At 44.8% G+C, this 15,657-nt stretch overlaps 1 protein-coding gene across 2 annotated transcripts; it reads left to right on the top strand.

The window, feature by feature from the left end:
* Positions 1-794: 794 nt before the first annotated feature.
* Positions 795-15,473, top strand: LOC309570727 (serum paraoxonase/arylesterase 2). Of its 2 annotated transcripts, none has more exons than XM_082277739.1 (9): positions 795-892; positions 4,377-4,447; positions 9,135-9,190; positions 10,063-10,228; positions 11,343-11,469; positions 12,284-12,484; positions 13,094-13,175; positions 13,732-13,860; positions 14,763-15,471. In XM_082277739.1, exons 1-9 carry the CDS (start codon positions 819-821, stop codon positions 14,919-14,921), a joined length of 1,065 nt encoding a protein of 354 aa, XP_082133865.1. In that variant the 5' UTR covers positions 795-818; the 3' UTR covers positions 14,922-15,471. The 2 variants fall into 2 exon arrangements, with proteins under 2 accessions (XP_082133865.1, XP_082133866.1); XM_082277740.1 differs by lacking the exon at positions 795-892 and adding an exon at positions 4,184-4,236 and having other exon boundaries at positions 14,763-15,473.
* The last annotated feature ends 184 nt before the right edge of the window (positions 15,474-15,657 follow it).

The raw sequence follows: 15,657 nt of genomic DNA, 5'->3' as shown, positions 1-15,657 counted from the left end.
AAAAACCTCATCTACCTATAATTTCAAAGTAATCAAGGACCAGAAAAGGGAAAAGGAGCATTCCAAAACTGAGGGGAAAAGATATTTTAGAGTGCCTCCTCTTCCCCTACAAACTTGACTTGAAGTACTACTAAGTGTGGAGCATCTGCTTGGCCTCGAGGGCAAGGGCAAGAAGAGCAGAAAAGCCCTTTTAAGTGATTGCCTAGACATTCAGAAAAGTGCAAAGGAATGTGTACAGGTGAGGATATTCACTGTGCAGGGAAGGGAAAGATAGCTGCTGAGGGAGGTCATTAACCTGCCAAGTGTGTTCCCCCAAAAAGCACAGGGAGGCGAACGCTGAAGACGTTGCAAAAACAGATTGCTTCACGGAGGAACCCCGGAGCCCTGAGGTGGGTTCTGCAGCCCTTCTCCTGCACAGAGGAGAAAGATATCGGTGGGAGTGTGGCAGGGGAAGAAACACCACTTGGGAGGGAAACTTTGGTATGAGTGACATATATTAGAGTGTACATCCCGGCAGAGGCATGCACGGAGTACCTGAACATTCCACATCACGCAGTCTTGGTCTGACACACTTAGTTTTGTACAACGCATATTTTTTTTCATAACAGAATTGTAAGTTGGTCCTCCTGCCTTTCCCATGGGAGCTGTAGCATGGAGGCTGCAGAGAGCCACTGGCCCCGTGCCGCCGTCTGGCGGGGCGGCGGGCGGGCAGTGCCGCCGGTGCGGGCACGGCCGGGCGGGGCGGGGGCGAGGGAGGCAGCGCCGGGCCCCGGGGGCGGGACGGGACGGGACGGGGCGCGGCGGAGCCGGGAGCGGCCATGGGGAAGCTGCTGGTGGTGGCTCTCGTCGGGATAGCGGCAGCCCTGGCGGCGGAGCGGCTGCTGGCCTTTCGGTGGGTGAGCGGGATTTCGGAGCTGCGGGTCCCGGTGCCGGCGGGGCGAGAGGGGCTGAGGCGAGCCCCGGGTAGGGGGCGGCGGCCGGGTCCCGCCGCGGGGCTGAACCGGGCGGGGGCGGCGGGCGCTCCCCTCCGCCCTCCGAGAGTAAGGTCACCGCAGCTCCCGGTCTCGGGCACAACTTAGCGAACACCTGCCTTTGCATGAGCGCAGTGTCAGGCAGAGGGGAGGGGTTCATCATCACCATCATTGCTGTCAGCGTTATCAAGGGAGCCGTTTTGCCCCAGAGAAAATAGTGGCACTGTGGCGCCGTTTTCATCCTGTTTCGGCATAAACTAACTTCGGGAGCGTTTATGCAGCAGAAATGCCCTTTGAGTCCACTGAGTGGATGTGAAATCCTCCCCAGGATGATGCTGGGAGAAAGGGGGACAGGGGGAGAAGGTGCACTGGGGCAGGGGCATGGTACCTCTGTTTTTACACAGCCTGCGAGTAACAGGGATGTGCCAAAAGCACTGTCTGTGAATTTACCTCATCTCCTGCCAGTTGGCCGAACAGTGACTCCAAAGCAGTTTGCCAGAAACTTGGGTTTTATTCTACCAAAGCTGACCTCTGGATAACAGTAGCCCCTATGTACCTGAGGTTTCCTCTGATGGAGCACAGACATTGGCAATCCTGAGTTGTGACCTCACTTGCTGTGAGCTGAAATACCCAGCCATATCATGCTCCGTATCATGCACCTCATGCCATAAGGTATGAATGTGAGCACTGGTGTTACAGCAGCTTCTGTCCTGAAAGCTACCAAATGTGTAACTGGTCTTTTCAGGTCACAAAAGTGACAGTGAATTACTGTATTGGAAGGTGACTAAGTCATTATAATTTTGCTTTCATTCACAAGGACTCCAAATGCCTGATTTCAAAGCAAAGACACCCAGCTAATTGAACTTTGGGTAGATGGTAATTGTAGCTAATTACAGAAAGACAGCTTTACTGCCTAGACCCTGGTACCTGGCATGGAAGTGGTTGCATGTTGCACTAAATGCCCTGCCAGTGTTACTGGTGATAACCATGGTGGTAACGGGGCCCTTCTACACTGGAGTTGCATAAGCTGGGATAGCAGAACTGGGAGATACTCCCAGGCTTTAGTGGGGTGAGCCGTTTCAGGTGCTGTGAAGAGCAGGGGACCCTGCATCTCTTCCAAATCAAAAGAACAAATGAAACATTAGGAATCTGGTAAAGGAGAGTCTCTGTGTAGAAACAGAATCCCCCTGTCTCTTTAGCTCTCCATGGGTTTTTCCTGTGTACTGTGTTTTCTGCAAACTGCAATGTACCCGCAGTCTTAAGACAGTTGCCAAGTTTGGAAACACACAACTTCACAAAGTACTCTAAAGGTAATTTAACATAGTCTTGAGAGGAGAAACTGTGGGTGGTGTTAGCTCTTGCCAAGGGTCCCTTTTATTCATCCCCCACCCAGAAGGCAGGAATCCAGCAAAGGCTTTCTTCAGTTCCTTCTGAATTTGTAAAAAAACCCCAGAATCAAATCCCAGAAGATTCAGGATTGGTTAGTCTAGAGATGAGGAAAACTGAAAGAGAGAGAGGTCTTTGAATATGCAGCAGGTTCCTGCTGAAGGAAAGGGAAGGCCTGTGGTCTGTGTCCCATGAAGTAGGACAACAGGTGGAGGACTGAAACTGGAAAGAGAAGCTGTGAGGGAAAAGGTACCATGCACTGGAGCTGCACCAAGTAGCAAAACCACTTGCTTGCTTTGAAGTAGCATCCTGCACGTATTGCAGGCCCTCCATATTCCAGGCCGTTCTTAGTACAGGCAGTCAGTAATCTAGGCCATCTGGCTGCGTGGCTGAGGCTGTCTGAGCTAGATAAACTGACACATTTTGGAGAAGCCTCTATATATGCTGCAGGCTTGTGACTAGTGTCCTTCTGAATTACTCTCATTCCAGCCCATGAAGTGTTTTCCTGGGAGTGCTGTTGGGGTATCATCATCCCTTGCTGGCTGCTGGCTGAGTTCCTGCTGTGCTTTTGGCTCAGCATGGCCTGCAGCCTGCCTGGGAAAAGCTGATGAAAATAGGGAAGGGAAAAGCCCTAAGCAGGCAGCAGTGCAAACTTCAGGCAGGATCGCCCTGAGCCACCCTTGGGTGCTTGGTGGGTTTGGCTGTGCCAGGATGCCAGTGGGCAATGGGGCAGCTGATACCCCTTCTGTGCTGTTTGTGGGCTGGGAGCCAGTGTAATTCTCGGTCAGTACTCCTGTGCTGGGAGAGGGGGCTTGGGAGGGTTTAACTTTGCTCCTTTCCCTTGCTATCCTCTGCACTTTTTACTGTTTTTCTTTTGGCCTTATGTTAACTGCATTGAAGCAATCTGCAATTGATACTTAAGTGACTTAAAAAATGCAGGACTGACATACCATACAGTGGTCAACTGCATCACATATTTTTCATATCACTGACTGATACTACTGTTTAGTTCATGTTTATGCCTCAAACTATAACATAAACAGAGCAAGATTTTGCTATGGGATCTTTGCATTCAGAATTTCCTGTGGTTGGAGCAATAGCCTCAACACATGCATATGATAGTCAGGCAAAGGAGTAACTAGGTTAAATGCTTTTTTCTGGGCAGAAAAAAAGAAGAAAAGAAATATTCTAGCATGCTAGCTCAACATTTTTACATAGAAATGCAACATATTTTCTTGTGGCACTGTGGACCAGCATGGTCAAACACAGCAGTCCTGGCTGTGAGGTGTCTTTCATAAAGATTTGCAAACAGCTTGGAATGAAGGAAATGGAGAAATACGAACTTGTGTGTGCCTATCTGTATCTGCTTGGCCAGTGAAGGATGAGTCAGAGGTGGAATTTTGTGGGCATTCATGAATGAAATAAGCACTGATGAAGGGTAATGCTTGGAGTGGGTACCAGGAGAGGAGGGAACAGGGTTATTGCTAAAACCCAGACTACCAAGTCCTGCTTGTTATAAGGAAATGAGTACTCCTGCCTTGGAACAGTGCTATTGCTACCTTTGAATGTAGGCTAAGAAATGAAGAAAGTGCAACTGCTGGTGGCCTGGTCACCAAAAATAGGCTGTGGGTTGCAGTAGAAGGTTGCCCTCTCCTCATCTGAAATGTTGGTCCTAACTGCGGGGTGCTACTATATTTAGGTGTCTGAGACCTGAAGAAAGAGTGGTTATGTTATTTTGTCATCTGAGCTGCAGTGGGTCATGAAAGCTTGTTGCTGAAGCTCATGAACAAAATAAAGTTTCTGAAGTCACTCAGTGTAGAAGAATCACTTAATCCTTGGACATGTGTAACCACTGCAGGGATTTGGACCAGTTGCTGTTGTCAGTTCTGGGGTTTGCTTATTCAGTATTTTATGGCTGATTTGTTGCTGCAATATGGTAGACAATAAAAATGAAAACTAGGAATGTTACATGTTTTAAAAGTGGCTGTGTGCTGTTAACCCTGCTCTTTCCTCTTGCAGGAACAGACTCAATGCTTCAAGGGAAGTAGCCCCAGTAAGCCTCCCGAACTGCCGGCTCATTAAAGGGATCGGTACGTGCTTAAAATAACTGAGTGCATTGCTTTTGTCCAGCCTTGTTTTGTAATGGCTTCTTGAAGCCAACTTCCAAGCCTGATCCCAAAAGCGAAGTACTTATTTGACTTTCATTTGCTACTTGGACTTGGAGATAGGGAGAAACTGCAGGAAGAAAATGGGACTGAAAAACTAGTTTGGTATAATGCCTTTTGCCTTCGGTATTGAGTTTCTTTTCCTTTTCTTGAAATTGAGTACCTTGCAAACACTTCTTCTTTGCTAAGCCACTTAGGAAATGATTTGGCTTTTACATGAGGGTGTGCAGGCTCTTCAGACAGGTTCTTACAGGTAGCTATCAGCTGGTGTCATCTTGGAGATGGGAAGTGCTGCAAGGGTGGAAGCTTTAGGAGAGGGCCACAGGCACACGGTGAAGGAGCAGCTGCTAAATGCCTGCCACGATGTTGCTCCTCTGCGCCGCATTTTGGGGATATTTAGGAGCCGGCTGGTGCCGCGCGGTGCCGGTGGCCGGCGGGAGCTCGGCGCAGTTGTGCAATGCAGCTGTGCGGTTCCAAAGAGCAAGAGGTCATGTTTGTCATCTTCATCTGGTTTGCAGGGAAGTTTAACTGAGTGGCTGAAAGGTTGACTTTGTCCTTTGGGCCATGTGTTTAGCACACAGCAATATTTCTGTCTTGGATTTTTTCTCTCCATTTAGGATAACCAGTGTATAAAAAGGATAGCTTTAAAATTGATTGCTTTTTTGTGTTTCCCTTTCTCCCAAATAATAGTTTTTAAACTTAATGCAGGCTTGATGGCTAAGGATTTTCCCTTCCTTAGTTTTTTTTGGAAATGTCTTAAATTATGTTGAAATTTTTCTGGATTTTTCACGTGTAAAAGTCATTGGATGAGCTTTTACAGCCTTACCTTTGAGCTTGCTGAGTCACTGAGTTGATTTCATAAATCTTGCTTCTTCCTTGTGTCAGGATTCAAACATCTTCGTAAAGTCAAATTGCTGCCATGAATGAGTATATGCAGAGTTCCCGTGCTTGAAAATAGGTACAGAAAAAATTGCATTTAGAAAAATCTCCAGGTCTTCTAGATTAAGCTGTAATTTACTCATACAAGACTATGAATAATGCTTATTTGATGATGATTAATATAAAATAATTTCTGAGTATTTTTTTTAAGCATACTTTTATAAGACTTTTTTGCAACATGATTGTTCTGTTGAGGAAAAAAGGAAACCTGGAAAAGACAAATAGAGTTGTGTTTCATTTCTAAACAGTATCTTGGTTTTTGTGCCTGACATTTACATGTAGATTAGGTGATTTCTGAGAACCTGCCTCTGCTTAGAGGCAGTGGATCAATTTACAGAGCTTCATTCCTGCTTGTTGCTGGCTCCTCTAACACTGTCCTTTCACACAGAGCTCTGCACCTTGCCTTGCCTTTGCTCTGCAAAGTTTGCTGCTTATTAGATAAATAAAAATGCCAAAAATCAGTTTAGCAGGTCCAGTGTGGCAGAAAGAGGAGTAACAAAGGATTGTGCAAACTTTTAAAGTTGGCATGTTCACTCAAATGTCTTTTAAAACTCATTTGCTGTGACAAAGGGGCTTATAACACTCTGGGTGACCAAGGAGCCATAAAGCTCAGATGCTGCCTAGGTAATGCTACTCAGACATGGGCTTCTGCTGTACTCCGATCTGTAAAGTTGCTCGTGTGGGTGACTTAGTGTAAGGATGTCTTTGTACATGGACATCTTGGCTTCCTGGGCCTTTCTCCTTTAAAATGCTGAATAAACAATGTCTTTATTTTAATGTTTAAATCAGTCCTTCTGAACTGTTAAATGCAACATAGGTCCCAGCGCTGGATCAGCTGGATCTGAGCAAAATAATCTTAAACTATCCATTCTGTACACAGAAGAACAGACCTCTGGTACACTCAATGAATTATTAGTGATGTAAGCGAAGCAAACACAAGAGTAAATGGAAGACTTCTCTAGTGGACCCTTTTCTTCCTGCACAATTTCATCTTTTCTGTATCTTTTTTAAGACTTTAATCTATTCTGCTTTTCAAATATAGTGCAATATAAGCACAGATACAAACACTGAACAAACAAAAATTGCAGCTTGTCCTAAGCCTCATTCACAAATCTGTAGGAAAGGCTATATTTGTAGAATAAACACTGGCTTCTGAGTTTTATTGGTGTCTAATCATGTTACTGGTTTATAATAAACTAACCATAGCTCCTGTACTAACTCCCAAAGTTCAAGAAGCTACTATAGAAGTTGCTAGAAATACTTGCACCTTGGAACAATTAGTGGGATATGGGCAAAATAGTGTCACACTTTTGGATATGAAATCCAGATGGTTTGGTTTTTTTTTGTTTTTTTTTTTTTGTTTTTTTTTTTTTTTGTTAGATACACCTGCAGGATACATCATACTAAGATAAAATAAAGAACAACAAAACCCCAACAGTTCTAGAGTAGGCAGCAATTTTTCACAGTATCTTTTAATTTTTCTTAAATGCCCCCTCGTCAGATAATTCCATGGACAAGCTGGGCTCAGTGATACAATTTAGCAACATAGTGTGTGTAAGTGATACCTAAGGAGTCAGTTCCTAACTCTCCTGCCCCGTGGAGCACCTGCAGCAGCAGCGCAGAGCCCTCCCAAAGCAAGGCGTGCAGGAGAGTCCCTGAGCTCTCCTGTGGCCGGCTGTGTGTCTGCAGCCCCTCCTCGGTGCTGCTGGATCAGCAGGGCTGTGCTGAATCAGCATTCCGCTGCTCTTCCGACGCCACTCGCTCGCTTCCGCACATTCCAGGACCTGGCCATGGAGCGCCCAAAATGTGCTTTGCTGGGCAGTTTCTCTTGAAGCAGTTTGGCGCAGGGCTCTTAGTGTGCTCCTTCCACCAGAAACTTACAGTTTTTAATTGTCTGCTCCCAATTAGCCTGCTCATCCTTCTGCTTGGCAGCCTCACTGATTCAGTAGCGATAAATGATTGTATCTCTGTTTATTCATTCACCAGTGTGCGCTGCCAGTAAAAGCTGTCTGTCCTGCTCATGTCACCATGGCAATTGAGCCTCTCAGCATTTCTTTATGCTATTAGCCTTGCAGCAATCCTGGGAAGTGGAGAATTGCCGCTAGCCCCATTTTATAAATTAACTCAGACTTGGAGAGACTGGGGCAAAGGAAAGGAGTTTGTGGCTTAAACCAGAGTGTAAGCTGAGCTGAGAAAAAAAAAGTGCCCAAGTTCAAAACTTTAATGGGGAAATACAGGCTGTGTCTCTGGACACATCAGTGCAGATGTTGCCTCCTGCCTTAGTCAAAATTCAGAACCAAAACCCAGGGGTGGGATAACAGCCGACTCCTCCCAAAATGCATCTTCAGACCTTTTGCTCTTCAGAAGGCAGGGATTCTCTGCTTGTTGGTGTCATGGGGTGGAGCAGGAGCTTGCTGAGGCTGAGGAGGAGCTGGCCTTGGCCGGAAGTGAGAAGTTGTGCCATTGCATCTTCCCAGGGCTGAACTGGGGAGGAACTTTCCTGGGTGGATGAATTTGGGGTTCAGCTTCCTCTCCACAAAGGCTGTCAGTGATCCCAGGATAAATTACAGCCCAGCCAAATCAGTGCTTGGATAAATAGGAGTTACTTAAAAGCAAACAGTAAACCCAGCTCAAATTTGCAGGTGCTTCCTTGGAAGGAGGTGTTTAGGCAGAAGGGATGGTGTGACCCATGCAGGCTTTGCATGTGGCTATGGCAAAGCAGGAGGGGTTGTGGAGACATGGGACAAGCTGGGTGGAAAAGCCTTGTGTTGATGGCTCTGTTAAAGAAAACCTGCAGAAGAATTTTCTTTAAGCAAATGCTCCTGAGTGGTTTCCCTCATCATCTGGAAAGTGGCTTGTGAGGAATGCTGGTTTTGTTGGTGATTTGGGGAAGAAAAGGGAGGCTTCTCAGGGGAGTAGTGGAAATGTGGGATGGCAAGCGGGCTTCGGCATTGGACTAAAAGCTCTTTGGAGAGTTCTTGATGAAAGCCTAAAATTGCTCTAGTGTTCTTACTAAAGGGTTTTTATTTTATCTTCCTTTCTTAGCAGGGAAAATTATTACAGGAGCTACAGGAACTGGCAATATTGGAAGTGATTACCTGCAGTTGAAAGTGAGGTCTAACTATAAAAGCCCTTAGCTGTTATAGATATGGTAGGTTCTCTGTCACTTGAGAGCTTTAACTAAATATTTGGCAATCCATCTTTGTGAAGTGTCCCAGCTCAATCAGGAAAATTAGTTTGTACAATTCCCACAGCTGCCTTATGCAAGCCTGAGGTGTGAGTCACGGGTATGGTCCTGCCCTGGAAATCACCATACCCACACTAATTGCTTGCTGCAGAATACATCTTCAGGAGCTGGTGATTCATCCCACACCTGCTGATTCATTTCACAACATCTGGGGGCACATGGAGCTGGGTGGGAGACAGCCTGGCCACTGCAGGGGCACCTCTGGGCTCCAAAAAGCGGTACACCCCGGTACTGTTTCCTAACCCAACGTGCTGTCTTCTGCTACCAATTTAATGCAATGTGATCTTTTCCACCTAACTTCATCATGTGTGCAGTCATATCAGAAAGGGGCATTCATGAGAGCTGGAATTGTGCTAAAAAGGAGGTTTTTTTAAATGGGAAATATTTAATGTCACCTGAAAACCCCTGTTTATCTCTGTTTTGCAGAAACTGGTTCAGAAGACATCGATATACTTCCCAATGGACTGGCTTTCATCAGCTCTGTAAGTTCCCATGCCATCTCCCATGCTGGGGCTTGCCTGCTTCCTTATCTGCAGAAGCCATAGGTGAAAACAGCAGGAGGGGCTCTTTTCTGCAAGGCTGACTGGCTCCCAAAGAACAACCCAGTCTTGTGTCGGCTTAGCTGTCATTCCCCTCTGTTTGAGCAGGCATGCTTCTTGATGCGGAAGTGGTGTTGGTGGCTCTGACACAGGTATCCTATTGCACTGACTTACCTGGCCACATAACCTTGACTTTCTTTCATGCTGCTTCATTGAAATGTTGAAATGTCAATCCTCTGCTGTGTTAAGAAGATGAGTTAATTCCCTAAATTAAAAAAAAATCAGATTTTATGTGTTGTTTATGCTGTTCCCGATTTTCTTAGCCTTTAGGAGATAGGTTTTCAACCTTTTCTTTGCAATTAGGATGGCTGGCAATTATTTTTAAAACAAAAGCTGGTGTTCTCATCTGTGTGCTCCAGGGACACCCAGGGAATGATAACATTGCAAAATTTATGCCAGGAATCGTGAGCTGTTGCACTGCTGCTGTTCCCCATGGCTTCACTGCGTGTGATGCAGGCAGTGGTGCTGGACTGCCGGTTTGTCCCCAGTGTGTCAGTTTGCAGACCCCTGAGGTGTGCCTGCAGTGGGGGGCCGTGGTGCCTTGGCCACAGCTCTCTGTCCCCCCACACAGCCTGCTCCCTCTGCCAGGGAGGGCAGAGTCAGTCCCTCCACCTCCCTCATGGCTCAGCAGGCTGAAGCAGAGGGACATCCTCATGTCTGCTTGCAAGTCCGATCAAGGCTCCAATTTTTCAGCCCTGTGATGCTCTTGTTTACCTTTTATCCAGGAATTATTTTCTTATGTTTTGATTGTACAGGGCTTGAAATATCCAGGAATTAAGAGCTTTGCTCCAGATAAGCCAGGTGAAATATTTTTGATGGATTTGAATGAAGACAATCCCAGAGCAGTGGAACTGAGAATCAGCCGAGGGTTTGATCTGGCATCGTTTAACCCTCACGGAATCAACACCTATGTAGACAGAGGTAAAGAGCTCGAGGTGGTGGCAAATCACAGCCTAGAAATCACAATCAGAAATCCCTTTGCAGCCTTGCATTGCACCCCCAGTGGTTGTTCTTGCTGGGAGACAAAAAGGTTTGGGGTTTTTTACCTTTGTTTTGCTCTTTTCTAAATGTCAACTGCTAAAGGAAACATGCTTGCACATAATTTCAGTCTGTCTGAAACAGAAAGATGCTCTGTATATTAAAAGCAAAGAAAACTTGGTAAAATTTAGTGCTAAAAACCACAGAAAATTAATTTTACCAGTTTACATGTGTCTCATGCTGGGTTCAAGTGTTTTGAGGACATACGTCCTTTACTGACTAGTGGTGCCCAGAATGGAATTTTCTGTGGTGAAAGAGTAAATTATCAAATCTCCATAAATTACCAAAACCTCTGTTACTCTTTGACCAAGCCAAAGATACATTGTCTTCTCCAAGATACATTCTCCTATGTCAGGCTCTGATTACCGATAAAGTTATCTTTTTCCCTGTCCTTTCACTGGAGGTTCTAGCAGGGCAAATACAAGTCTGCAAATACAAAGAGAACAATTGCTGCAGCTTGACCTGCATCCCCATACAGTCACCCTTTAAGGGAGGGTGTTGGAAAAATCAGTGGTGGCTAAAGTAGGGTCCTACCAGAAGGGCTGGGCAGATGAGCTGCAGCCTTGCACAGAATACAGGAGAAGGATGCTCCTTCCACTCTCCCAGGGGATGTGGTAGACAAACCAAAGAGCCCAAATTGCCTTGGCCACAAACCTTTCTTCCAGGTGACTGGGGCTGTTTCACAGATTGCAAAACCCAGTGGCTTGGGTATAAGGATGAGGTGGTCATTTCTTTCTTCCTTGGAAGAAATAGCAAAAATCTACTTAACACAGAGTTCCCTGTAGAGCCAGCCTGGGAGAAAAGTAGCTGGAGATCTGGATCCGGATGCAGAGGCATCTTGCAGAACATGGGTACTTGTCCCTCTGCCTCTGCAGAGCCATGAGACAAAGGCACCAAACTCAGCATGTGCTCTGTACTCAAGGCTGCCTCAGGGCTGGGGGTCTCAGCCACACAAACAGTTGCAGAGACTTCAGCTGTTTCCATTTCTTTTTTCAAGATGACACCGTGTACCTCTTTGTTGTGAACCATCCCCATCAGAAGAGCACAGTAGAATTGTTTAAATTTGAAGAAGATGACAATTCTCTTGTACACCTGAAAACCATTCGACATGACCTTCTGACAAGGTATTGGACCCAAGTACCACCTTCCCCCAGACTGGGCTGCATTGGTGAAATCCAGTGTAGGATGATTTTTGGGTTTAGGCTATTATTAATATGAGATATTTCCTCTTTAACCAGCATGTCTGTTTCTCTCATTGATTAATTCTTATCTGTGTAATCAAAAGCAGTGTTTCTCCAATCTCTAAATTAGATTTTTAATAGTCGTATCACTAAATTAGTCTTAAGTGCTGCTGTGATTGATGCCAGTGAATTATTTTGGCACCCCCTTCTCCTTCATTCATGTAATCCAGTCTCAGGTCATTGAAGATATGAAGCTCCAGATACTTTATTCTCTTGACTTGCTACACTGTAAAAATAAACATACATTTAGCTTTTTCTGTTTTTCTTCTTTTTTAATACAAAATTTTTTTTGTTTATCCTACTGCAATATGATTGTAAGACAAACAGCCAGATTGATAAAGTTGTCACTACACCTACTTGTTCTCTGTTTTCTACTTGATTGTAATGAAAAAGAAAATAATAATAATTTTAAAATAATAATTTCCATGAACTTACAGACAGGTAGCCATATCTCTAACTGATGCCCTATGGTCCTGTTCAGGTCTCAGCACTGCACAGTCCTGGCTCATAGAAAATAGAAGTAAAAGGATCTAAAGAATTTGGTGACTACTTGAAGTACATCTATAGTTGCAGCCTCTTTATTGGATGACCACATCCTGATTGGATTCTGGGCAGTCTTAAAATGCTCCTTCATATTTCTCATTTAATTTTTTTTTTTTTTTTTTATTTCTCCATCTCTTTATTCCTTTTTTTTTAGTGTGAATGATATAGTAGCCGTGGGACCAGACAGCTTCTATGCTACCAATGACCACTACTTCTCCGACTTCCTCTTGATGTTCTTAGAAATGTTCTTGGGTCTAACCTGGTCAAATGTTGTTTACTACAGTCCAAAAGAAGTTAAAGAAGTAGCATCTGGGTTTTATTCAGCCAATGGAATTAACATTTCACCTGATAGAAAGTAAGTTTCTCCTTACATTAGATTTTGTTTGATCACACAGAAGCATCCAGAGATCCTAATTTGTACACGTGGTACCTCTGTGGTCAGGTGTCTAAACTGGTTAATGTAAGGCAAGGTGCTGCCTGTGCAACACAAGTGATACAGAGTGTTTGTAGCACAGAAGTTTTGTGTCTGGTGTTTAGCAGCAAGGTTTGCTGCATTGTGTGCTACTTTATAGGCAATAAGGTCAACAGCTGCTGCATTTTAACCAGCTGATACAGGAGTTTGTGTATCTTGCTTGCAAAGATTAATGGGGCAGGGTTTCTGCAAGCAGGGAATGCTCTACAGTTCTACATCTGTATGACTGGATCAACCAGTCCTGTGGTGTGGACAGGTGATCTTAAAAAAAAAAAGCATAATTTTGACCTTCTGGTTCCAAGGCTTATTTCAGTGTTGTCATAGAAGAACTGGCACAGTGTGAAGCTACACTGGCATCTCATCAGGTTGGCTTCAGTGCCCTGTGGCCTGCTTGCAATGTCTGTTGGTGTGTGGGCTTGGACAGGAGGAACTGTCTGGTTCTGGCGCCTGCTTACTCATGTACATTAAAAGATGCTTTGCTTTCTTTTGAAGGTACATCTATGTTGCAGATGTATTGGATCACAATGTCTATGTCATGGAAAAACAGGCTAACTGGAGTTTAACCCATGTGAAGGTAAGGGGCTGCTGTTCCCTAAAATAGAAGCAAATGTGGATTTTGGGCAGAATAGTTCCCATGAATGCTTGAGATTTCAGCATGACCAACTGTAAAAAGTTCTGATCTGGGTGGCTCCTGCTGTGGGTTTGCAGAGGTGCCTGTGTGCCCCGTTACAGAGCTTCAGGTCTTCCACCCTCCCACCAGCAACTAGGGAGGAATCCTTGGGCAGGCTGCTGAGCTGCAGTGGAAGTCTGCCTCAGGTAGTGTGGGTCAGAGCACAAAACCCTGAAGGCATCAGTGTAGGTGTGAATGAGCTGATGGTGGAAGCTCAGAGCAGCAAGCAGGTTTCTCACAGCACAGAGGTGGGGATGATGCATACCAGGGGAAAAGAAAAACAGAAGTGGGGGAAAAAGTACTTCTTTAAAAAAAATCAGTCTAAGTTATGTCAGATGAGAGTCTTGGACAAGTCTGTTATAGTTCGCTGTTATAGTTCACTGTTATAGTCTGTCTGTTATAGTTCACTTCCAGGATTTCTGATAGCTTTAACTTCTTGTTTTTCCTCTGTGTTGGATAGACTCTGCAACTGGACGCTCTGGTTGATAATTTGTCTATTGACCCTCACACTGGAGACATCTGGACAGGATGTCATCCCAATGGGATGAAGCTGTTCTACTATGATCCTGAAAATCTTCCTGGATCTGAGGTGCTTTTTGGGAGACATCACTGGTCTCTTAGCTATATCTGTGCCAGAAAGTTGTTTTGTTCAAATCACCCTGGTATAACTTATCCGCATTCCATAGAAAGTGCCTGGCACAAAGTGCCTTTGTTAAAGCGAAGACCAAGCTGCCTTCTGCTCTCAAGTGAGAGCCTGAACAGCATATACTCACTAACAAACACCTATTCAGATCCTTGTGTGACAACGAAATAATTTCCACCCGATGGCTCAGTCACTTTGGACTCCTCAGGCTGCTTTCTGTGCAGCTGTGGCCATGCACACAGATTCTGATGAACTGCATTAATTACCAAGCCAGCACATCTTTGCCAAACTAAACATAATTGACTGAGTGCAAAGCATAACCAGAAACGATTGCACAGGAATGATTAATCTGTGCAAGTGTAGTTCATCTGTAGGTGACAGTGTAATTATTCTTTCTATGAAATCACTGTGGTACTGGCATTGGTGCAATAGTGGCCACAAGTGCAGCTTGCTGGTGTCCATTTGACTTCAGCCTTGCCTGAAGCTCCCTGTAAGACACTTCTCAAAATTACCATATTCAATAGTAATAGATTGATGATACTAGGCAGTTGTTTACTCTGTCTGGGAAAATAAGAAGATATTAACTAAGTCTTAGGCTGGAGAAAATGTTCATGTTCCTAGTGGTGGGGATGACTGCCTTACTTCCTTACAGATGTTGCACAACAATTAAAAGGAAAAAAGATCATTGTGCTTCACTAAAGGCCCTCTCACAGGAATTACGTGGCTGCAATTGTCAGCAGCTGGTCATCCTATCTAATTTGTTTAAGTTAACATGCTGATGTTCCCCCTACCCGTGGAGCATTTTCACCTATGACCATTTCAGTAGATGTATCCTCCCCCTCCGGCAGGTCCTGCGCATCCAGAACATCCTCTCGGAGGAGCCTGTGGTGACACGTGTCTATGCTGACAATGGCTCTGTGCTGCAGGGAAGCTCAGTGGCATCCATCTACGAGGGAAAACTGCTCATTGGCACAATCTTCCACAGAGCTCTCTACTGTGATCTATAGCTCATCACGGGCAAGACCTGCTGCAGCGGAAAGCATTTAATTCCTTGGGAACTCACTTAGTTTCTGCTAGATCTGCTAACAAGAAGACTGTTCCAATAAAGGTTAACTACAGTAATGGAAATGTATTTTAGCCTTCCTCTCCAAAATGAGACTTCTATGCAATAGTAAAGGAAATAGAATTGAAGGTGAGAAATTTATCTGTGTACGGGGGAGGACCCCATGTCGTTAACACAGGGTAACTTTGAAGTTCAATTTCAGATTGCAAATGACTAAACTGTCAGACACTGAACTATCTGTGCTGACTGGATTTCTGGTTTGTTATTTGGTTGTTTTTTTCCCTCATGAGAAAACTGATTTTGTAAATGAGAATTGCTGACTACCAGTGTGGTGTGCATTCTTGTCACTGACTCCTCAGCCTTCCCAGGGACTGTGCTAGGGGTTTTTCTTCTAAACCTTCCTGTTGCCTTTCCCTAATATTTCCAAAATAACTGGAAGGAGAATAAATGTTATTTCAGTCTCATTCATTTCCCTTTCTCCCTAAAGCCATTTCCTAATGTTACTTCAGTTTCATAAATTTCTTTCAATCCTATGAGAAAGAGTAGGGCATCACTTTGGAGTGGTTTCTTACTGGGTCTTTCAAAGGGAGTTTAGAAAAGCTTTTTTTTTTCTCCTTATGAGTGGGAAACATATCCTGCACACCTTCAGCAGGAAGTGCATTAGCAATACCCGTTTGTCA

The sequence above is a fragment of the Coloeus monedula genome, assembly GCF_965178545.1.
Source record: "Coloeus monedula genome assembly, chromosome: 1".
NCBI lineage: Eukaryota > Metazoa > Chordata > Aves > Passeriformes > Corvidae > Coloeus > Coloeus monedula.
Note: the sequence above shows the minus strand (reverse complement) of the source record. Positions and strands in the feature narration are given on the sequence as shown.